Source organism: Diceros bicornis, chromosome 3 (genome assembly GCF_020826845.1).
Source record: "Diceros bicornis minor isolate mBicDic1 chromosome 3, mDicBic1.mat.cur, whole genome shotgun sequence".
NCBI classification, from domain to species: Eukaryota; Metazoa; Chordata; class Mammalia; order Perissodactyla; family Rhinocerotidae; genus Diceros; species Diceros bicornis.
The window spans coordinates 49791109-49816631 of NC_080742.1; the positions used below are offsets into that span (position 1 = coordinate 49791109).

The following is a 25523-nucleotide window of genomic DNA, read 5'->3' on the forward strand; positions in this document are numbered from 1 at the left end:
CTTGAACACCTGGTTTGGACACATTTGATCTGTATTTTGTAACTAATTTTTAGGTAAAATGGATTATTGAACAGGAGAATGTTTTAGTGACTATCTGGCCTCATTATGTTGAGTGAATTTCAGAAAAAAGAGAGATGAAATTGTGTAACCAGGAAGCAGATTTTTGAAGGTGTGAGGTGATTTTGAAAGACAACTCTAATGAAAGGTTAAGGTGTTGCTTGGGTTCAAATACCGACGCTGTCACTGACTAGCTTATCCTCTGTATACTTCATTTTCTCATCTATATAGTTAGGGATAATATTTCTTTTCTCAAAAGATTGTTATGAGGATTCAATGAGTTAATTCACGTAAAACTGTCATAGCAGCACCTGGCACGTACTGAGTGTTCAGCAAGTAGCTGCTGCTGTTGTGACGGTGGTGATGAGGTAGTGGTGTGTGACAGAGCTGTCAAGAAAGAAAAAGTAATAAAGTAAGACAAAGAAAGAATTGACAATTATGATAGGAGTGTTGGAACTGAGGAGAGGGTTTTCAGGCCTAGATAATGTTAATTCTACAATATCTATCAGTGTTTTAGATGCCTCTGATTGTTCAGGTTTATTCCAGAAATTTATTGTTTCATGTGTGAGTGAAATTATAAGGTTTTTACATAAGATACTGCCAGTGATCTTATTTTCCTATTGTTAATGTGAGAATTTAAAAGCCTAGTTTTTAGGTTTCCATACAGTTCTTTGACATGTGTTGTCATGTGTTGAATACCTATTTTATATTGTTCTTTGGAGGTTAGGATAGAATATTTAGTCATGAATTTAAATATGTAAATTGAACTTATGGAAATATATAGGATTATAATGAACTTCAGTTGAAATGAAGGAAGAGACCTTGTCTTCAAGGAAAGAATCATGAAAGAAGTGGTATTAGAAATTAGGCATTTCATATCACTAGTACCTCTCAGACTACCTTTATTCCTCCATTGACACATTTCCATTTGGACCTGAGTAGATTGGAAAAGTAAAACCTAAGATTTATTTATATATTAAAATTATGTGTTAGTTATGATAGTCTGGAAGATTTCTTTTTTCCTGTGGTCCAAACTCCAGAATTCTTTTCTGCTCACCATGGCTATAATGGATTTTTACAGGAAAAATAAATTTTCATGTTAACAGCCAGGGCTTTGTCCAAATTCCTTCGTAGTTTCAGCACCTGGTGAACTGGTCTGAATGACATGAAATACAAGGATATTTAGCCCTGTCCTAGACTTAAATTTTTCCCCGTCTCATGCTTTCTCAAACTCTGGTTTTTATTTAAGCCTTTGGAACTGGGAGAGGGGATTGAAATGGGGAAGGAGATGTCATCCAAGCCTGAGTCAGTCTCAGGCCTATCCTACTGTAAAAAAGAAAAGAGACTATAACGTGGAGGCTTCCAATCGGAGAGCTAAAACATATCCAAACTGGGACATTTTTTAAAGTAAAAGAGGAAACGATTACTAATTATGCTGGAACAATAGGCATAAACAAGGACTGTCCTGAGCAAACAATGGTCATCTTACTAAGAGACACTAGGGGGAAGCAAGGGCATTTAGCCTCTTCAACTCTTTCACTAGAAGCTCCACCGTGTAGTCCTGTTGGACCTGTCTCAACTCTTCCTCTGGATTGCCATGAGAGCAGGTGGAAGCCAGGAGCTCTCCCTGCCAGGGTAGTGTTTTTCAAAGCGTGGTCAGTAGATCATCTTTATCAGTAGCATTCGAGATGCTTACTAAAAATCAAAAATCTTTCCTGAGACCTAAGGATGTATATTTTAAATTTGAAGACCAGGGTGAGTTAGAAGTTATAGCTAATTCTGAAGTTCTTCAACTTATATGTAGGTTGGGTTCCCAAAGGCTGTTAATAATTCCATTTGTTCATTAAGACCAAACTGATGGGAATTCTCTCTTACTCATTCTTTAAGGCCAGCATGACCCAGGTACCAAAAATATTATAAGAAAAGAAGTTACATTTCCATTTCACTCAAGGATACACATGTAAAAATTCTCAACAAAATATTAGCAAATGAAATTAAAAAGATAATACAACATGTCTAAGTTGGATGTTTCCCATGTATGCTAGGATGGTTTCATATTAAAAATCCATGTATGTAACTAAACACATTAACATATTAAAAGAAAAAACCTCAATAGAGAATTTGATAAAATGTAATGCCTATTCATGATTTTTTTTAAAAGGTTAGTAAATTAGGAACAGGAAAAAAACTTCTTAATCTTATTTAAAAAAAAAAAAAACTAGAACAAACATAATTCTGAATAGTTGACTGTTAGAAGCATTCTCTTTAAAATCAGTAACTGGACTCTCAGCTGGTCTGCCTGAGACCACTTGAGTGCCAACCCCAGTCCCATGTGAAGCCCCATTTCTACTCCAACAAGATGAAAGAACCCATCATAAACCAAGAGAAGCTTGCCGAACTTCAGGCGTAATCGTGCATTGGTAAAAAGGGACTACCCTCAGATGATATATAGAGTAACAGATGATTTAACAAATATCTGTTATAACGCATGATAAAAATCTTTAGTTCTCCTTAAAGAAACTAGGAATAAACAGATATTAAAAAGGTAAGTATGTTTGCACACCAGGGAATGGTGATCCGCTTTAATAGCCCTGACGCTCACATATCTCTGGCAGCAAATATTCTCCCCATTACCAGCCGTGCTGAGACAAAGCAGCTGATAGAAGTGCCACCCAGCATCTTAGACCAGCTTGGTGTCAATAAGCTTAAGGACACTGGCAGAAGCTAAATGGAAAAGCACCACTTGCTCTTGTTCAGAATTTTGATGAGTCTTCCAACAGTGAGGCGAATGGAATTGACTCAACTTGTAAAAAAGTAATAAAACTTCAAGAATTTTTACTACTTTAAAAAATTTTGTTTAGAATGTAATGAAATGCAGAAACCTGTAATATTTTAAATTCTGAGGCCCTTGGGCCCTGCTGCTTTTTAAATTCTTGTTTACATACAATTATTTGTTTGCAGTTAATTAAGCCAAAGAAGCCAGAACATAAAGTTTAAAACAAGGTTTAATACAATCTTTACCTAGTTAAGCAAAAATGAAGAACTAGAGAAAGATGTTCACTAGCACCACTTATATTTGGTGTTTTATTGAAAGTTCTATGGGCACAAGAAGACAAAAATAAATTGTAGAAGCAAAAGATTTGGAAAGGAGAAAATAAAACTTATTTTTAAATAATATGATTTTTTGCGTAGAAGTCCCCCCTAATACTATAAATTATTAGAAATAATAGAGTTTAGGAGGATACCTGAAAATAAGATTAACACAGTCATCCCTCCATGTCTTCGGGGGATTGGTTCCAGGATCTCCAGGACTTTCCTATCCCCCATGGATACCAAAATCTGCAGATACTCAAGTTCATTATGTAAAATAGTACAGTATTTACATATAACTTATGCACATTGTCCCATATACTTTAAATCATCTGTTGATTATTTATAGTAACTAATACAATGTAAATGCTGTGTAAATAGCTATTATACTGTATTGTTTAGGGAATAATGACAAGAAAAAGTCTGTACACATTCAGTACAGACACAATCATCGTAGGCCTTTCCATCCACGGCTGGTTGAATCCATGGATGCTGGAACCCATGGGTATGGAGGGCTAACTGTATACAAATAAGTCAGTTGTATTTCCATATGTTATCAGCAAACATCTAGAAATACAACTAAGACAGACATCATTTACAATAGAGTCAGAGAATGTCACATAAATATTCAAAACCTCTATACACACCAAAAAAATATTATGAAGATCTAAATAGAGAGGTAGATCATGTTCATGGACAGGAAGATAATATTGTAAAGAGGTTAGTTTTCCAAACTGACTTGTAGATTCAATGAAATTTCAGTAAAACTTCCAGTAGGGTTTTTCATGGTATTTGATAAGATAAATAGCCAAGACGCTTTTGAGGCAGAAAAGCAGGAATAGCAGATTATTATTAATGTGTAGGAATTAAGGTACTGTGGTATTGATATTGGCATAGGAATAGACAGAATGATCAATGACATAAAGAATTCAGAAAGAGATCTACACACATTACTTTGGTATATGACAGAGATGATATGTCTTTCAGTGAGAAAAGGAGACTATTCAGTGAATGAAATTGCTTATTCTTAGGGATAATATATGAAATTGTGTTGTTGTTTCTTTCTGTATACACAAATCAAGTAAAAGCTGACACACAGTCAGTAAACATATGAAGACATTAAAAATCACAATGTGAGATACCATTCTATAATGTTCAGTTGGCAAGAATTATAGATGTGAATCTACAGTATTGCTTCTGCATTGCTGGTGGCAGTGTAAATTGGGGTAGCCACACTGGGAGGAAAAAAGTTTAGCGTTATCAGAGTTGAATGTTCACATATATCAAGACACAGTAATTTCCTAGAGCGATTCTTATATACATATGGCTGGAAGCATGTTAACAAGCATGTAAATTCCAAAAAAGTACATGCATATAGGATGATACTATTTTTTTAAGTTTAAAATAACTAAATACCTACTTTTAAAGAATACATGTAGGTGCATTAAAACAGTACAAAAAGGAAAGCAAGGAATTTGTGAACACGAGATTCATGATGAGGTTTTCCTTGGCTGGGGAAACCAGAGTGATGGGATGGAATGAAATATGGGCAGGAGGACTATGTAGGTTTCTAGCCTCTGTTTTGGGTGGCAAGCTCATGGCTGTTTATTATATTATTAAAACTAACAAAATAAATAAAAGCAAGCCTTGCGTGGACCAATGATTCAAGTATGATATAAATTAAGAATTATTATTAGTATAATTTTGAGCAGCCTAGGTTAATAGATTTCTTTAATAAATTTTTTTTGACTAACAGAAGCTTAAATTTGTGGCCCACAGATGGTTACTTACCAAACAGGAGTATCAGTTGCCCCTCAAAGCTTTTTTAACCAAATATATATTCTAGTCTCCTTGCTGATCTCAAAATGTGTGTGTGTCTGCATTTAACTGACTAGGTTGAGTTCATATGCTTTGAAAATCTTCAGAAAAATAGCATCCTTCCTTGATTATCTCTGCTGTTGTCATAGAGAACTTCTTAGGAACTATGATCGGTGTGTTCACTACCTTGTCACTCACTCTGATGCGCAAACTCAGGGGGACTTGAAACTGTGGTTTGCGACTGAGGGTGTGTAAGCAACGCTTGCACCGTGTTCAGTCCACACGTTCCCCAACAAATTACCGGCCACCTTCTGATTTAACATGAGGGTCGTGGTCGAGCTGTTTCTCTAGCCATTTCATCCATTTGATTTTTTTTCTCCTACTAACTATTGTCCTTTGCATAGGCAGAGCACGTTCTTCTGCAATATTTTATTTTCTCAGTACTTTTACTATTCTTATCTTTTTAAAAATATCTTTGAGGCGAAGTTTATAGAAGTAGCATATATTTAAAGTGTACAGTTTGGTAAGTGTGGACATATATATGCACCTGTGAAACCATCAACACAATTGAGGCAGTGAACATTATCAGTCCCAGATGTTTCCTTGTGTCCATTTGTAATGCTGCCCTCCCGCTCCCTTCCCCCCATCCTTATTCCAAGCAAGTACAGTCCTGTGTCACTTAACCATGGGGATACATTCTGAGAAATGTGGCATTAGACGATTTCATCATTGTGTGAACATCATAGAGTGTACTTACACAAGCCTAGATGATACAGCCTACTACACACCTAGGCTATATGGTACTAATCTTATGGGAGCTCTGTCGTATATGCAGTCCATTGTTGATGAAAACGTCATTAAATGTGGCGCATGACTGTACTGCTCTTCTTTCTGTCACTATAGATTAGTTTACATTTTCCATATTTTTATATAATGAAATCATACAACATGAATCCTTTCTTTGACTTTGTTTTTTTTTAATCTGGCTTGTTTCACTCAGTATAATTAATATTTTGGGATTCATCCATGTTTTTTTTTTTTTTTTTTTTTTTTTTTTTTTTGTGAGGAGATCAGCCCTGAGCTAACATCCGCCAATCCTCCTCTTTTTTTTTTTTTTTTTTTTTTTTTTTTTTTTTTTTTTGCTGAGGAAGACGGCCCTGGGCTAACATCGGGGCCTATCTTCCTCCACTTTATATGGGACGCCGCCACAGCATGGCTTACCAAGCAGTGCGTCGGTGCGCGCCCGGGATCCGAACCAGCGAACCCCGGGCCGCCGCAGCGGAGCGCGCGCACTTAACCGCTTGCGCCACCGGGCCGGCCCCTCATCCATGTTTTTATATGTATCCGTAGATGCTTCTTTTTTATTGACTAGTAGTATTCCATTGCATGGCTATACCATGGTTTATCTGTTAACTGATGAACATTTTTGTTGTTTCCAGTTTGGGGCTATTATAAATATTATAATATATTATTAATTATATTATAAATATTAATACTGTATTATAATATAGTATTAAAAATATTTATTATAACTAGAGGTGTTGTGGACATTTACATGTAAGTCCCTTGGGTAAATACCTAGGAATTGAAGGATTGGGTCATATGGTAGGTATATGTTGAACTTTTAAAGACATGGCCAAACTGTTTTCAGAAGTGACTGTACCAATTTACATTCCCACCAGAATTATATGAGAGTTTTAGTTACTGCACATCTTCACAAACATTTGGTATGGTCAGTCTTTATAATTTTAGCCATTCTAATAGATGTATAGTAGTATCTCATCATGATTTTAATTTGCCTTTCCCTAATGACTACTAATATTGAACATCTTTTCATGTGCTTCTTTGCCAACCTTATGTCTACTTTGGTGATGTCTTCAAATCATGTCCATTTTTTATTGAGTTGTTTTATTTAGTCTTGGAGTTCTTTATGTCTTCTGGATACAAGTACTTTATCAGAATTATAATTTACAAAGATTTTCTCCCAGTGAAAAGGCTTATCTTTTCATTCTGTTAACCATGTAATAGAAAGAGCAGAAGTTCTTAATTTTGATGAGGTCCAATTTGTCCATTTTTTTCTTTTACCGACCATGCTTTTGTTGTTCTGAGTAAAAAAAATCTTTGCATAACCCAAAGTTATAAAGATTTTCTTCTAAAAGTTTTATGGTTGTATCCTTTATATCTAGCTCTATGATCTATTTACTCTTGTGAGTTTTTGTATAAGGTGTTAGAGATGGATCAAAGGAGATGGGGTTTCATATAGATAACCAGTTTTTCTAGCTCCATTTGTTGAAAGATTTTTTCTTTCATCAAATTTGGAAAATTTTTGACTGTTACTTCTTCAAATATTTTTTCTATTCCTCTGTTTCTCCTGTCATTTGGTGACACCACTTACACATATATTAGGCTCCTTGAAGTTGTCCCATAGCTCACTGATAACTCTGCTCATTTATTTCAGGCTTGTTTTCTCCTAGTTTTTCATGTTGGATAGTTTCTATTGCTATGTCTTCAGGTTTACTAATATTTTCTTCTGCAATGTCTAATCTGCTGTTAATCACATCTAGTGTGCTTTTCATCTCAGATATTTTGGTTTTCATCTCTAGATATTCAAATTGAATCCTTTTTTTATACCTGCCATGTTTCCACCTAGCATGCCCAATCTTTCCTTTAGCTTTTTGAACATATGAGTACAATATGTAAAGTTAAAAATAACTATTTTAATGTCCTTGTCTATTAATTCAGTCACATTGGTGATTTCTGAATCAATCTTAAATTGATTGATTTTTCTCCACATTTTAGGTTATATTTTCCTGCTTATTTGCATCCCTGGTTATTTTTGATTGGCTGCCAGCCATCATGAATTTTACCTTATTGAGTGCTGGATATTTTTGTATTCTTAGAAACATTCTTAAGCTTTGTTTTAGGATACTTAAGTTACTTGGGAGCAGTTTGATCCAATCAGATCTTGCTTTTTAAGTTTTGTTAGTTGCAACCAGAGCAGGATTAAGTCTAGGGCATAACCCTTCTGAATACTCAATGCCTCATGAATTATGAGGTTTTTCCACTCACCCTGGTGAGAACAGTAACTATTCCTGACTCTGTATGACCTCCTGATATTGTTCCCTGTAATGCTGGTTCTTTACCTGGCCTTGGGTAATGTCCTCATACACATGCAATGATCAGCGCCCAGCTGAAGATCAGAGGGAGTCCTCTGCAGTTCTTGAGCACTTTCTCTGTGCAACCCTCTCCTCTGTAATTGCTTGGTTCTGTGCACTGTAACCACCTTGATCTCCCTGGTCTCCCAGTTCATCTCTTCAACTTGGAGACTGCCAGGCTCTACCTAGATTCTTCTTTCCTGAGTTGCACCTGGAAACTTTCTCTGTGTGGTTAGCTGGGGCAGTTGTATAGCTTATCTTATTTGTTTCCATTTCTTAGGGATCACTGTTTTCGTAGTCTGATGACTTGAAAAACGTTCCATATATTTTGTTCAATATTTTAGTTGTTTCAGGTTGGAGGGTCCTTGTTACTTCATCTTAGTCAGAAGTGGGAGTCATTTTATCTTTACTTTCATTACTATAAGAATTTAATTTTTAAATAGGTGAGTCATTCCCATGGTTCAGAATTCAAGAAATATAAATATATATTCAGTTGAAATCTCCCTCATAATCCTCCTAATCCACTACCAATCTAGTCCTCACTCCCCCATAAGAAACTGTGCTATTAGTTTATCCTTCCAGAGTTTCTTTATCCATATACAAGTAAGTAAAAATTATATATTCTTATTCCTCTTCCACCTCCTTTTTCAAGAAAAGGTTACATACTATGCACACTATTCTGAACCTTGGTTTTTTCACTTAACCGTGTATCTTGAGGATCTTTCCTTATTGATACGTAGACTGCCTCTTGACACACATTCCACCCCCATTTTTTTTTAACAGCTATATAGTGTTATATTACATAGATTTACCATCATTTGTTTAACCAGTTCCCTATTGCTAAACAATTAGGTTGCTTCCAATCTTTTGTGATTAGGCATAATTCAGTAGTTGATTATCTTCTTCAACAGTCATTATGCCTATGTCTGAGAAACACTGTGGTTCAATACATTCCCAGAGGTGGATTGCTACGTCAAAGGGTTTTTGCATTCATAATTTTGATAGCTATTGCCAAATTGTCCTCTCAAGGGATTGAACCAGTTCTTCCACCAACCTGTTAGGAAAATGCCTATTGTCCCATAGTGCTATCTACAGAATGTTGTCAAATATTTGGATTTCTGCTGATCTAACAGGAAGAAAATGTTTTCATAATATAGTTTTAATTTGTATTTCTACTCTGAGTGAGGTTGAACAGCGTCTCCTGTGTTTAAAAGCCGTGTGTACTTCTTTTTATCTCTTCCATTTACTTTAGATTGTTGGTCATTCAGTTCTTTTACTAATAAAAATATGAGATTGAAATATTTTAGTAGGTTGTGTTTAGTAACTTCTTAATAACAAATGAACAGTTAACATCTATAGTCTGTTAGTGAAACACTTTAAAATGTACTTAATAAAATATAATTATACTAGATCTAGTCAAATCTCTCTTAATTTTAAGGTCATTACAAAATGTGTAGATCAAAGGTTGGGTTAATTGATTTTTCAGACAAATTTTCAAAGTTCAAGGTAAAACCAATTTAATCTGAATTTTTGAGCATAAGAGTAGTGTTCCAAAATTAATTCGATAATGAAAAAATAAGATTTATTTCTTCTAGAAATCCTTTACATTTGAGAGATGTGGTTTGTCCCACAAATAATGACATTTCCAGAACAATTTGATGGGAGTAGGAGAATGAATATTTGAAGTTTGGACTAACTTGAAAAGTCTAAGCTTTATGGTTGCAAAATACATTCTGTCCCACAGATAAGAATGATAAACACATTCATGGATGGATGACAGTATGCTCTTACTGTTCATTCAGAGCGACTTTCTTAAGAAGTGAAGAGTATTCCAAGTTTTTTTTTTTTACAACTCTACATACCCATCCTTTTTCTCTGCCTCATCTCAAACACCTCTAGCTTTTTGCTTCTGTCACTTACAATTTTCAGGTATTATACCCTATGGACAATTAATTAGGGAAGTAGTTGCTTTACCAAATTAGTGAAATAATAAAATGGGCCAGTAGTTTGTTTATATTTTGTTAATTTATTATCATTTAAAGTCTGGCTTTATTTATGCAATGAAAAATATATTTTTAGAATTGCATCAATATGGAGAGACATCCAGCACACGTCCGTCAGGTATGGTGTCATTCCAGGACATTCTCTGGTACTCCGTTTTTCTACCTTATCAGCCAACTAAATTTACCTTAGTTAAACTTAATCATTTTGAGTTTTTTCCATTGCCGAAAACATTGAGCTGCATGCCGTTGTCAAGTTAGCCAGTTGTCACATTTTAGCAATCTTAATATTGTTTGTATGCTTGCTTTATAGATATTTCTAAAATTGTTTATCAGGAAAAAATTATTGGCTTACTGCTTTTTTTAGGCATTAATGTTTAGCCTTTCCAAAGTTATTGAAAATGTTCTGAATGCTTTCTATCAAAATCATCTAATTGTAAATAACTAAAATTTTGTCATATGTTCCCAAATTTAGTTATTTTTAAGTTATTTTAATATGCATCCATCACATTACATTTTACCACACTAATAATATAATGTATCTACTTATGTTTTTTGAATATCTTATTTGGTTATATTTGTAGAATTATGATACAAATAGAAAAAATAACATTGTTATTTTGACTAATCGTGTGCTTTCCTGCTTGTTCAAGTTTACCTACTGATTAATGCTAAGTCAATTCTTTAGAAGATAAAATGTGAGTTTCTAAAAATATGCGTGAGAAAAGTTTTAGGAAAGTAATCAGTCTGAACTTGCTATCAAATACTGAAAATGCTTAACTTAATTAGAATTCAAATTAAAGTGAATAAGCAAAATATTCCAGATATTGGAGATCATAACTAACACTGGTAACTGACATACTTTTATTAATAATACAGATTTAAAAGAAATTTGTATAGTTCAATGGATTTAAATTGGAAAATAGTTTCAAGGCCTTTTCAGTATTCGTCTTACAATTAATTTAATGCTGATCATTTAAATCAGAGCAAGATGATTCCAAAGAAGTATTTTCCACACTAGTTTTGGCCAGTGTCAATATATGTGATTGAAAAAATATTATTACCCGTGATGAAAATTGGGTTTTTAATTTTTTTTAAGGTTACTAAATATATTTCAGGTCTGACTTCAACAGGAACTTTTATTATTTAATTTTGGTTTCAGGGCCCTTTCAAAAAGTCAGTCTTAATATATCTGGACTATATGCCTTAAATTAATTGCATATATTGTTTCAGGATGTTAATTAGAAAGTAGCATTTACTTGCATAAAAATTATGCAATATTGATTGGAAAATAATGTGAAAAGAGTGGGGGAAGGTGTAAGAATGGTGGGATAAAATGATTGTCAAACTTTTTGTTGGTTTAAAATTAGAAGTTAAAATAGAAACAAAATTTTAATGTAGTACCAATGTTTATTTCTTTTTTTCTTTTCTGATACAAAATTATTACTGTTCTAATAATTTGATTTTATATAGAGAGAAGTTCCTTAGTTGAAGTACTAAATACATTGTCAATTACAAGTAAATCACAGTGGTTTCAAAAAGATTTCAAAAATCCAGTGACAAATGATGCATCTATAGTATTTTTAATTGTGCTGTGTGTTTTAGGTATTTGTGAAATGTCATTTTGATTATAATCCGTACAATGATAACCTGATACCCTGCAAAGAAGCAGGATTGAAGTTTTCAAAAGGAGAAATTCTTCAGATTGTAAACAGAGAAGATCCAAACTGGTGGCAGGTTAGTACGCTTCTCAAAATTCCCTCAACTGCTTTTGTATTTTCAATCTTAGATCTGGCCAATATCTGAATATTCAGGAAGAAGGTATTAGCTTTTGTTCCAATGGTTTTTCCTGCATGAACAGCTCCTGCTTCATGGCTGCTAATTTTGTGGACAGAAGACCAAATTGAGAGGGAATTTGTGAGTAGCTGTTAATAAATGCAGAATTAACTAGCCTGTGGTATGATCCCATTGGTTTAGGAATTAGACCAATTGGTTTTTCTACATGGGCGTTTGCAGCAAAATATGGTATTGGGCAAGAAGAACTTATTTGAGGTCATCGCTTTGCAGTGTTTTTGCTTGTTTATTTTAACTAGGAGTCTTTTACTATGGGTATAGTAGTCTTTCTCTTGTCTCCTCTCCCTCTGTGTACATTCACGACAAATAGAACATAGTTTCTTAAGCTCTTAAATCTGTTTGCCCTCCTCTTCTCAGTTACTGAGAAATGAATGTTTGCTTTATCATCAGTATTGTTTGGCCTTGGATTGAAATCTGTATATATGGAAAGGAGTGCGTGTTATCACTTTATCCACACACACACACACACACACACACACCCCTGTCCATTTTCCAGAAGATCTGTGTAATGGTGTGTTTTTTCCTTTCCCCTGATACAGCTTTCAGAAATCTCTAACAGCAGTAAGTCTGTTTTTGTAATTGTTTACATCGGTTAACAACCGCAGTATCCAGAACTATGGAAACTGACAAATCAGAAAGTCTAAAATACCTTAAACTGTCAGAACAAGTGAGAGTCTCATTAAAGAACAAGGTGTGAGAGCAAAGGACCCAGAACCTAACACTAAACTCTAAATTGGACTGAGATATGAGTCACGTTAGCTCTCATAAGTTACGTTGACTTCTAAGGGGGAATGAATTACAAGAATGAGAACAACCTTACTAGTGCGTCCTTAAATTAAGACAATAAATTATTATGTACAAATGCACTATGTGGTGAGAGAACTAAGTAAATTAAACAGAATCCATGATTTCAAGACATTTCGACTGAATTTCTTAGAACTCACATCTAAAAAATCTGCTTTCTGTGGCTGTTTCCTTTATTGAACTTTGCTAGTTTTCTCTGTTTTCCCCTTTCTGTGAATGCCATCTCTTCAAATCCAGCCACCATTATCTTAATCTCATCTTGCATTTTAATTCTATTTTTCAAGATTTTAATTGCTAAAAATGGTACCAGATTTTTCTTTGCTAGTTGTAATGATAAAGGCACTAACCTTGTGGAATAAATCACTAGCCGCCAGTTCTCCAGCCACTATCTTAAAATAGCACTTCTTTGGATTTTATTTTAAAAGTTAGCTTCTTGACAGTAGGTGAAGTTTTACCTTATCTTAAACTTACTACCTCTCAGGATATTTAGATTCCTGGTAGCATGAATTAAACTGTCCACTCTTTTCCCAATATTGGCTTTTTTTCATTGATTTTGCCTCAGGAATTACCAACGTAGTAGGATTACAGTTGATAGTAAATACCTTACTGAAGGGTGCTAGATGAAATGTCCTGTTAACACGTAGAATAGAATTCATTCTTTTCCGTTCTTTGACTAACTTAGTATCATAAATAAAAAGTTTTAGTAATTTAAAGAGCCTGTATACCTTTGTATTATGGTCCCAAATCTTCACTACCAGATGGCAGATTGATTAGGTGCCAGTTGATTCCTTAGTGCTCAAGGATTTAAATATCTTAACTGACAAAGCCTTGGATTTAAGTTTCAAGGTCAGTTTTTAAGAGCAAATGTGTTTGTTTGTTTGTTTGCTTGTTTTTTACTGACTACTGCTTGTCCTACGTGTTAGAATATGGCCTCAAGTTTTGGTCACTGAGATATACAATTCATTAATTTGATTCTAGGCTAGCCATGTAAAAGAGGGAGGAAGCGCTGGTCTCATTCCAAGCCAGTTCCTGGAAGAGAAGAGAAAGGCGTTTGTTAGAAGAGACTGGGACAATTCAGGTGATGCACTCCACGTCATAAGTGACAAGTAGTCCTTTGTGGCCACCTTTTTTTGCCTGCTTCATCTGAATTAGCAAATGAATTTATTTAAAATATATCTAGAATTAATCCCTCCCATCTGCCTTATTGTATCTCTCTCAAAAGTCAACTTTTTGATCCCTTTCTGCCACCTGCTGGTATAGTATCAGAATTCAAGGGCTCAACTCACCCCTGCCCCCTTCTGCTTTGTAGGATGCAACACGGGGAAGATAATTCTCCCGCCCCTGTAGAACACCACAGGGCAACTTGATCATATTCTCACATAATGTTTAAGTTACATTTGTCTTGTCATCCTTCAGGACCTTTTTGTGGAACCATAAGTAGCAAAAAAAAGAAAAAGATGATGTATCTCACAACCAGAAATGCAGGTATGTTTTAAATACATTTCGAGAAGTCTGAGTGAAATAACTTTATAACATTAATCGATGTGGCATAAACTCTAAATGTATAATTTTAAGTGAATGTAATTCAGATTAGTACCCAATTGCAAGGGGCTGACATGTGCACACATGGTACAATTTAATGTAAAGACATTATTTAAACCTGGTATTATATACACTTATACTATCACAAGTGTGCTTTATTTTATGAGTATAGTTTATAATAAAATGAATTGGTTGGGATTTATGCTTGTATTAATGAAGAAGCAATATTATAATTGAAACTATTTGTTCAGAGAACTTTGATAAGAATTTATGTGTCATTTCTAAAGAACAAATGCCTTTATAAAGATATTAAAAGAGTTATGATTAAGGGCAACTATATTCTGCCATAAGATTGTCCATGATACTTTTGGGAAAATAGTACTGGACCAAATAAATCTTAGTCTAATCTAGTAGGATTCTTTCTTAAATCTTTTAGACTTAAAGAAGATAAATATGACACCTACAATAGTCATTCTTTTCGGTTATGGAGGTTGATAGGAGTGAAATGCAGCTCTCTGAATCACAAGGCTCTGGGGGCTTACTCAAAGGAATTGACAGTTTTAAAGTACTTTCTTGATTTCAGAGCTCCTCCTATACTGATAATAAACTAAATAGCACACTATAAAGAAAATAGTACAATAATATATTATAATAATATAAGAAGAAGAAGAAATAGATTCTCCCTTAATATTGGTTTAATCTACTGTGGAGAAATTGTGCAAAGAAAGAATTGCTGTTAAGATAATAAGCTAAGGAAGAAGTGTTGTTGCTACAGATTGAGATTTGTAGCCGTAATAATAGGTAATATTTCAAATCCACTTTGGCCTTATTATTCATTAACTATTTAAAGCTTTCTTGCAAAATAGAAAATTTGTAATTTTCCCATTGACTAAGGTTGTAATTTTGGAATGTGTTTCTACTTGAAATAGTTTTGATCCAACGTTTTGTTTTATACGCAAATTCAGAATTTTAATATTTAAATGTCAGTATGTTGTCTGTTTGCACTTTATTAATCTAACTGGTATGTGCAGAGTCACCACGTAATATTTGTTCATTTATATCATTGGAAGGGCGCATTCATTCTATGGAACTTATTTAAGCAGGCACACTAGATGTACTGCTGTCCTCCGTATTTGATATGCTTTAGCTGAATAAATTATATAAACTAATTTTCAATTTATTTATATTAAAGGAGTTATTTCTACTGATGAATTGGTAAGAAAGAGGTTTTAATGGATAGAATATCTGATAAGGATAAAGCATAGGCATTTTTCTAACTTGGTTAGACAAATTTTTAAGGGCGAATGGGTGGAAGCAGATGTTGAAATCAAGATATAAAATAATTTATTGTACTTGACCAAATTTATAAAAACAAATCTGTACTAAATGAGTACAATTGAAGTGATATTTAACTCTCAAGACAACTAAGCCATTACTGAACAGAATAGCAGAGGTTTTTCATCCATATAGAAGATAACTGAATATGATGTTTTCTTATTTCCTTTTACATTTAGAATTTGATCGTCATGAAATCCAGATATATGAGGAGGTAGCCAAAATGCCTCCCTTCCAGAGAAAGACATTAGTGTTGATAGGAGCCCAAGGTGTGGGACGAAGAAGCTTGAAAAACAGGTTCATAGTATTGAATCCCACTCGATTTGGAACTACAGTGCCATGTAAGTTTGCTTTTCATTTGGCAGGAAAGCATCAAGGGGGGCAGGGGCAGACTATTATTATTTTTATTCCGAAATAATATTTGATTATGCCAGTGAAAACGAACAAGGAGAAGATACTGGAAAACTCAGTGGCTCCATAGCTGTCTTGAAATAGCACTATGGCCCGGTCGACTGGCGGCAATCACTTCTCCAGACTCTTCAGTCCAGAAATTTTAGTTAAATGCAAGTGTTAACAGTTGTGGTAAAATCAGTGTTAACTTTGAATTTTCTTGTTCAACTCATGTTTATCTGAAAAGCTGTATATTTCACCCATTTTAGCGTAAGGCAAAGGAGGAAACCTGCTGGATCCTCAGACACTGCCAGCCTGGCAATCCCTTTGTGAATTTGTGTGATCAGTTTATAGCTCTCAGTCCAGCAAGGTCATAAACCTGATTTTTGATAGCACATCAAGAGCGATTCATCTTCCAGAGCGTTAATTAAGGTCTCAAAGATTGCTATATAAAATGAAATAGTACTGAGGGGAAGTATAACCATGAAGTGAACCAAACGCTCATTTTATGATCTTTGCATTCTTTCCCTATTTACATATTTACACAGAAAGTTAAATAATGATGTCAGAAGTATGCTTGATGAGAATGGAATTAGATCAAGGAGTTAAATGGTATCACTGACTTATTATAAGGACTAATATACATTCGTCTTTATTTTGGAGATGAGTGAGTCTTTACTTGTGGGAACTTAGGTGCTCCCTCCCCTGAACAATGCAGGAGACAAGCCAATGTTGCCTTTACAACTACTCTTTCTTTGCATCTAATGCTGACCAAGCCCTGTTTTGATTAACAGCATTTCTTTAGATATATTAATGCCTTTGAGCTATTCTGAGTCAAATCTTAGCCTAATGTCATTCCATCTCTTTTAGATGAATTTTAGAGTTTCTCTGCTTTCATGCAGTATATTTTGAGGTTTAATTCTCAGTAAGTAATCTTAGCGCTAACATTCTTAGGGCTTGATTGGGGGAGTAACCTTGTTATTGCCCCCATGTGCTGTTTGTTATCCCTTCAGGGTGAGGCTTTGGAGTCCATTGTAGGCACTGTAAATCACTCAATTCAGACACATCCTAGTTGAGTAGTTAAGAAAATAAAAACTTCACTGTGTTCTAAGTATTTTATTTTACATTTTTCTCAAATTAATACAGGTACAGTATTTTAATCAAGTAGTTCTTAAAGATATATAATGGAAAAAATAACCTCCTGTCTTCCACTACCCCACCTCTGGCCTGCTTACCAGAAACAGTCACTTTTCATTCTTTTTGCTGTTTCTTTGGTAGTATTCCATATTTCCTAATAATGTCTTCCCTCTGCTATTTCTTGTTTTATCCAGCTTAGGTCTTGTCTATTGACTTGCTGACTGTCCTCCAAATATGAAGATAGCTCTAGTTTCAGTTAATTCAATTTTATTTTCTTGAACAGCCTCTCCCTCTCCCCCCACCCAGCAATTGCTAAGAGTTCTTTTTTCCTTCCCGTCTTTACCTTGATTTTGTGTGTATGTGTGTATAATTTGTTTTAAACCAAAGACTCACTTATCCAATAAGTCATGTTTTTTCCTTAGAGACCTCTGTCTCAAAACCCTGTCTTCTTGCTTTGATGAGGACTCTGCACTCTCCATTCCAGCTGCCCCACTGTTAACACAGGAGTGTTTCCCTTTGCTGCTGTCCTTGGTTGAAGCTGTTGTTCCTGGATCCCATTCTTTTTCCTTCTTATTTTATTGCCTTGTTTTGCTGGGGCACATTGTCTTGTAATTTTGCAAGAAATGGTGTATGGGATGTAATTTCTGCATCTTTATATTTGAAGATGTATATTTTCTGCCTTACATTTGGTTGATTTATTTAGCTGAGAATAGAAATTCTAGATTGTAAAACTCAAAAGATGTTACTTTTGAATCCAGTTCCGTTGAGAAGTCCAAAGCCATTCTAATTCTTGTTCTTTCATACATGACTTGATTTTTCTTTTGGGATCTTTTGTTTGTTTTATTTTGTTTTTGTTTGCTTGGCTGTTTTTCTGTGTGTGTTTTGGTTTTTTTCAGTAAATTATCCTTACTTTCCTCTGAATTACTTTTTCTGTTTATGGTATATCTGTATGTTTTCTTTTATGCTGGAGGATTTTTTTTCTTTTATGTACTGATCCTTGTTTGTACATCCATACTTTAAAGTGTTAAAACTGGTGGGGAGCTCTGTGTACACAGGACTCGGTGTACTGTGTACTTGGCAACTGATAGAGCTTTATTTTATGAAGTGGGCAAAGAGCCAGCTGTTTTGTTGGGGGAGCCCAAAATGTTGGTATAAGAAGGTTTTTGGGGGGAGCTGTTAGAGTTCTCCGGAGAAAAGTCTTCAGATATCCCCCTGCTGAGAGTATTCTCTAATCAAGGTAAAGGAGGGAGGAAATGTGAATTAACCTGCTCCATATGCATAATTATCCCCCCATACCAATTTTTAGCTTCTTGCTTCAACATCCCAAGTCTCTTCAAGGCTCTGTAGGATAAAGCAGTCCCATTCTCATCCTTAACCCCCTCTCTAACACTTTAGTTTGTAGCTTCTGCCCTGCATTATCATTACCTGAAGTTAGTTTTAATATGGTCTGGCTTATGGTATCCTAGGATTTCCTTTTTTTGTTGGTATTGATTTCATTTTAGTTTTAAAATGTTTTCCTTTGAAATTTTTCCATCTTTTTAAAATTAAATTTGTCATATGTAACAAAGCTGATTTAAGAATAATAATAATAATAAAATACATATATTCTCAGGCCCCAAAATTCTCAGTCTCTCTGAAGCTCATTTGTATGCTTTCAATTGCACAGCCACTCAAAGGCGGTAACTACTTAGAACTGTGCATTAATCATTCCTTTGCCTTTCTTCATCCTTTTGCCACATGGTTATATTTTTTGTTGTTGTTTTCCAAAATGCTATTTATTTTCTTTTTAACAGCTTTGATGTATAATTCATATACCATATAATTCATCCATTTTGTACACTAAAGTGGTTTTTACTATATTCACAGAGTTGTACAAGCATTACCACAGTCAATTTTAAAATATTTTTATCACTCCAGAAAGGAACCCTGTAACTCTTTCCCACCACCCCTTTCCCCTTGTAGCCACTGGCAACCACTCATCCACTTTCTGTCACAGTAGGTTTGCCTATGTGGATGTTTCATGGAAGCGTAATGACACAGTATGTGGTCTTTTGTGACAGGCTGCTTGACTTGACGTAAGGTTTTCAAGGTTCATCCATGTTGCAGCAGGTATCAGTACTTGCTTTCTTTTTACTGCTAAGTGATATTCCATTTTATGGCTATACTACATTTTACTTCTCTGTTCATCAGTTGATGGACATTTGGATTGCTCTATTTTTTAGCTATTATGAATAATGCTGCTATTAACATTTGTGTACAGGTTTTTGTGTAGACATACATTTAACTCTCTTGGCTATATACCTAGGAATGGAATTGGTGGGTCATATAGTGACTCTGTGTTTAACCTTTTGAGAAACTGCCACGTTGTTTTCCCCAATGGCTGTACCATCTTACACTCCCAGCAATGTATGAAGCTTCAGATTTCTCTGCATGCTGAACAACATTTTCATCTTACTTGTTGATTATAGTTAGCCTAGTGGATATGAAATTGTGTCTCATGGTTCTAATTTGCATTTCCCTAATGGCTATTAAAGTTGGGCAATTTTTTATATACTTATTGGCCATTTGTTGATCTTCTTTGGAGAAATGTCTATTCAGATTATCTGTCCATTTTTCAATTGAATTGTCTTTTTCTTGTTAAGAGGAATTCTTGTTTATATTCTGGATACAAATCCCTTATCAGAAATATGATTGCAAATATTTTCTCCCATTCTGTGGGGATTTTTTCATTTTCTTGATGGTGTCCTTTGCACAAAACTTTTTCATTTCGATGAAGTCCAATATTATAGATCGTTTTCTTTTGTTGCTCATGCTTTTGGGATCATAGCTAAGAAGCCTTTGCCTAACCCAAGGTCACAAAATTGTACGCTTTTATACTTTCTTCTAAGAGTTTTATAGTACTAGCTCCTACATTTACATCTATGATCAATTTTGAGTAAATTTTTGCATGAAATGTGAGGAAGTTTCATTCTTTTGCTTGCAGAATACCCAGTTGTCCCAGCATAGTTTGTTGACAGACTGTTCTTTCCTCCGTTGACTTGCCTTGCCACTGTTGTCGAAAATCAATTGATTATAAACGTGAAGGTTTATTTATGGACTCTCAATCTTATTTTATTAACCTATATGTCTATCCCTATGCCAGACACACATTGCCTTGATTACTGTTTTTTGTAGTAAGTTTTGAAATCAGGAATCCTGACTCCTTCAAGTTTGTTCTTTTTCAAAATTGGTTCGGCTATTCTGAGTCCATGGCATTTCCATGTAAATTATAGGATAAGCTTTCCATTCCTGAAAAGAAAAGACGGCGGGGATTTTGACAAGAATTGTGTTGAGTCTGTAGATCAACTTAGGGAGTATTGCCAGCTTAACAATATTAAGTCTTCTGACCCATGAAATGGGGTATCTTTTCATTTATTTAGGTCTTTAATTTCTTTCAATGCTATTTGTAGTTTTCGGTGTACAAGTCTTATGCTTCTTTTGTCAAATTTATTCCTAAGTATTTTAATCTTTTTGATGCTATGATAAAAGGTATTATTTACCCAATTTCCTTTTCAGATTGTTCATTGCAAATGTATAGAAATACAACCAGTTTTTGTATGTTAATGTTGTATTCTTTTATAAATTAGAACTCATTCTAATTTTTTGTAAATTTCTAGGATTTTTTATATACAAAATCATGTCATCTGCACATAGAGATAGTTTTTCTTATTCCTTCCAATCTGGATGTCATTTATTTATTTTTCCTAATTGCCCTTATTAGAATCTCGTGTGCAATGTGGAATAGAAGTGGCAAAAGTGGGCATCCTCATCTCTTCCATGATCTTAGAGAGACAATATTCAGTCTTTCATCACTAAGTATGGTTGTAGCTTTAGTTTTTTGGTAGATACCCTTCATCAAGCTGGAGGAATTCTCTTCTATTCCTAGTTGGTTGACTTTTTATCATGAAAGGATGTTGGATTTTGTCAAATGCTTTTTCTTTATCTATTGAGATGACTTTATGGTTTTTGTTTTTTCTTCTTTTATATTAATTGCGTTCCTGTGGTAAATCCCATTTGGCCATGGTGTGTATTCCTTTTTATATGCTTCTAGATTCAGTGTGCTAGTGTTTTGTTGAGGGTTTATTCATCTATATTCATAAGAGATATTGGTCTAGAGTTTTCATTTCTTGTGATGTTGGTTAATTTTGGTATTGTAATACTGGACTCACAGAATGAGTTGGGAAGTGTTCCTTCCTCTCCTCTTTTTTTGGAAGAGTTTGTTAGATTGGTGTTAATTCTTCTTCAGATATTTCTTAGAATTTACCCATGAAGCCATCTAACTCTGGGATTTTCTTTGTAGGAAGTTTTGATTACTAATTCAGTCTCTTTACTTGTTATAGATCTACTGAGATTTTCTATTTCTTTTTAATCCGTTTCAGAATTTCTGCAGGTTCCATAGTAATATTCCCTCTTTCATTCCTGATTTTCATAATTTGAGTCTTCTCTCTTCTTTTCTTGTTCCGTCTACCAGGTTTGTCAATTTTGTTGATCTTTTCAAAGAACTAACTTTTGCTTTTGTTGATTTTCTATATTGTTTTTGTATTCTATTTCATTAATTTCTGCTATAATCCTTATTATTTTCTTCTTTCTTCTTACTTTGGGTTTCATTTGCTATTTTTCCATTTTCTTTAGATGGAAGGTTAGGTTATTGGTTTGAGATCTTTTTTCACATGGGCATTTATAGCTATAAAGTTCCCTATAAGCACTGCTTAGCGGCATCTCATAATTTTTGTTATTGTGTTTTTGTTTTCATTCATCTCAAAGTATTTTCTAATTAGACTTGTGATTCCTTATTTGACCCATTGGTTATTTAGGAGTGTATTGTTTAATTTCCACATGTTTTTGAATTTCCCACATTTCTTCTGGTATTGATTTCCAGTTCATTCCATTTGTGGCCAGAGAACATTGTATGATTTTGCTCCTTTTAAATTCATTGAGACTTATTCTGTGACCTCAGGTATGGTCTCCCCTGGAGAGTGTTCCAGGTACACTTGGGGAGAATGTGTATTCTGCTGTTGTGGGGTGGAATGTTCTATAGATGTCTGTTAGGTCTAGTGGATTGATAATGTTGTTCAAGCTTTCTGTTTCCTCGTTGATCTTCTGCCTATTTGTTCTATCCATTATTGAAGGTGGGGAATTGAAGTCTTCAAATATTATTGTTGACTTATCTGTTTCTCCCTTCAATTCCGTCAGTTTTTGCTTCATGTATTTTGGCGTTCTGTTGTTAGATGTGTATGTTTATAATTGTTTTATCTTCTTGATGGATTGACCCTTTTATCATTATAAAATTATTTATCTCTAATAACAGTTTTTGTCTTAAAGTCTACTTTGTCTGATATGCGTATAGCCATTCCAGCTCTATTTGGATTACTGTTTGTGTGGTGTATCTTTTTCATCCTTTTACTTTCAACTTTTTTTTGTGTCTTTGAATCTAAGTGTATCTTTTGTAGATAGCATATAGCTGGATCATGTTTTTTAAAATCCATTCTGCCAGTCTCTGCCTTTTAATTGGAGTCTTTTATCCATTTAATGTAATCACTGATAATGTCAATGTGTCTCAATATGAGTTCACCTGATTGTTTCCTCATGATGAGGTTTGGGGTGTGCATTATTGGAAAGACATAAATCATGTTTTATCCTTCTCTGAACGTTACATCAGGAGCTCCATCTTGTCAATTTGTCCCATTGCTGATGATGATAACTTTGATTATTGATTTAGGTGATGTCTGATAAATTTCTCCATTGTAAATGGTAACTTTCCTTCCATTTGTCATTAATAAGCAATCTGTTCAAAGATATTTTGAAACTGTGTAAATATTCTGCTTCTTAGCAAACTTGCACCCAGTGGTTTTAGCATCCATCAGTAATTCATTAATTTAAAATCTTTCCCTAAGTTTGGGGAAACAGCTATCATTCTACTAAAATCCCTTCTCATTTTGCTTGAATACATAGATCCATTTCCTAGTATCCTTGCAGTTAGGTGTAGTCACTTGACTAAGTCGTTTCTGCCAAGTATGTAAGTAACTAGTTTGTTGAATGGCTGAGCTCTTTGAGCTACCAACAGGAAAGATCTCTATTTTTATCCAACCACTGACTTTATACATGTTCTGTTAGATCTTCTCTCCCTCTCCTTTTCCTTCAGCCCCCTAGAAGAGTCTATAACTTTCTGGTTACTTTCAGTTATAAGAACTATGTCATTTTGTTAAATAAGACTAACTTTCAGGTATTTTTTTTATTTTTTTTTATTTTTTTTTTTTTGTGAGGAAGATCAGCCCTGAGCTAACATCTGCCAATCCTCCTCTTTTTTTTTTTTTTTTTTTTTTGCTGAGGAAGACTGGCCCTGGGCTAACATCCATGCCCATGTTCCTCCACTTTATACGGGATGCTGCCACAGCATGGACTGACAAGTGGTGTGTCTGTGTGCACCCGGGATCCAAACTGGCAAACCCCGGGCCACCGCAGCAGAGCGCACGCACCCAACCGCTTGCGCCACCGGGCCGGCCCTCAGGTATTTTTTTTTAAAAAGGCTAGTCCAATTCAAAACTTGAGTGTTGCATCCAATTCACTTTTTCTCCCTTCCTCACAGCTCACTCCTGACCCGCGGCTTAGGACCTGCATTGTAAAGGGAAAGGTATAGTTTGTTTTATTACTCTCCCTTCACGTTCTGCTCTGCTGCTTCTGGTTTCTCAAAGTCAGGGCAGGAAGAAGTGAGGACTCAAGGGAAAGGGATTAAAGTGCTGTCATGTAAAATCTTGTCTGGTGGAGAATGGAGTCCTTTATGTCACAAATGTCCAAATACTGTCTCTTCAATGAGGCCTCTTTGCAGGTTCTTTGGCGACTCTGTAGAGACCTCCATACTTTGCAATTCCCTGGCAAGGGTATTAAGATCTCCAGGTGTCTCCTTGAAACCTACCCCAAGCTCCAATCACATAGCTCATACTCTCTTTTGCTTGGTTCTCTACCCTTCATCCTGTCTTTCTGTGCAGGATTCCTTCAAAATAGTTCAAGCCAGGCTACCTTTTGAACACACACATACAAACAGCCCACTGGAAGCTCATTCTTGCTTTGCTAAACAGTTGGGAGTACAAATCACCCCACTGACATGCCATCATGGGCTTTCAGAATTCTCCAGGGAGAGTCATTTTACCATGGGGTAAGGAAAGAAGAAAATAAACCGTTTCCCCCTGAACCTATGACTCATTACCTCAGTGACTCCTTTCTGAGTGTACATAAGATGGAGATAGGTAGATAGATGATTCCAGGACCAAGTCAGCCACTTTTTGGTAAACTCTGAAAGAGAAAGCTGTAGATCTTTGGCATTCTAGCACCTACTTGGGACTTGAAGGAAATTGTGAGACTGCAAGAAAAGTCTCATTTAACATTCTGTTTATAAATACAAAGAAAACAATTAAAGTAATTTCTAATCACAGAATTACTCGTTTAAAATTTACATACTTTTTTCCCTATTTAACACACTGATCTTCCTTTTCTTCAAACTCCTCAGAGTTATCCTTCACACCTTTTTGTTCTTGTTGGTCCCTCAGCCTGGAACACTCTGCCTTCCAGATCATCACATGCACGAATTTTACTTTTTGTTCAGGTCCCATCTTCTCCGAGGCCTTCACTGACCATTCAATCTAAAGTAGCCTCCTCGGTACCTAGTGGTTGTGTTTTGGCAAGTGTGGCAACTTAAATTCTTATTTGTTATTTGACTACTCATGTATCTCCACGTTTAAGAATATGTCCCATGAAAACAGAGAGTTTGTCTGTCGTTTTCACTTCTATAGACCCAGCATCTAGAACAGGATCTGGCATATAGCATATACCTGATAACTATCTGATGAATGAATGAATGAACATTGTATCATGAGCTTTTTCTCGCAAGTCATTACGTTTTTTTGTAAATATTAATCCTACAACTCAACCAAAAAAAAAAAAACTCGATTCAAAAATGGGCAAAGAACTTGAATAGTGTCTTCTCCAAGGAAGATACAGATGGCCAATAGGCACATGAAAAGATGCTGAACATCACTGATCATTAGGGAAATGCAAATCAAAACCTAAATGATACACCACTTCATACCCATTAGGATGTTGTTATATATTTAAAAGAAACAGAAAACAAGTATTGGCAAAGATGTGGAGATATTAGAACCCTTGTATATGACTGGTGGGAATGTAAAATTATGCAATCGCTGTGGAAAACAGTATAGCAGTTTCTCAAAAAATTAAACAGAGTTACCATATGTTCCAGAAATTCACCTTCTAGGTATATACCCACAAGAATTGATAGCAGGGACTC

General features: G+C 34.9%; 1 protein-coding gene across 5 annotated transcripts in view; it reads left to right on the forward strand.

The window, feature by feature from the left end:
* PALS2 (protein associated with LIN7 2, MAGUK p55 family member) overlaps positions 1 to 25523 on the forward strand; it is a 105457-nt gene that overhangs the window by 67372 nt on the left and 12562 nt on the right. For all 5 annotated transcript variants that reach the window (XM_058527294.1, XM_058527291.1, XM_058527285.1 and 2 more), the window contains 4 exons: positions 11726 to 11857; positions 13757 to 13856; positions 14195 to 14263; positions 15835 to 15996. In XM_058527294.1, the coding sequence (XP_058383277.1) occupies positions 11726 to 11857; positions 13757 to 13856; positions 14195 to 14263; positions 15835 to 15996 (463 nt within the window). The remainder of the gene's footprint in view (positions 1 to 11725; positions 11858 to 13756; positions 13857 to 14194; positions 14264 to 15834; positions 15997 to 25523) is intronic.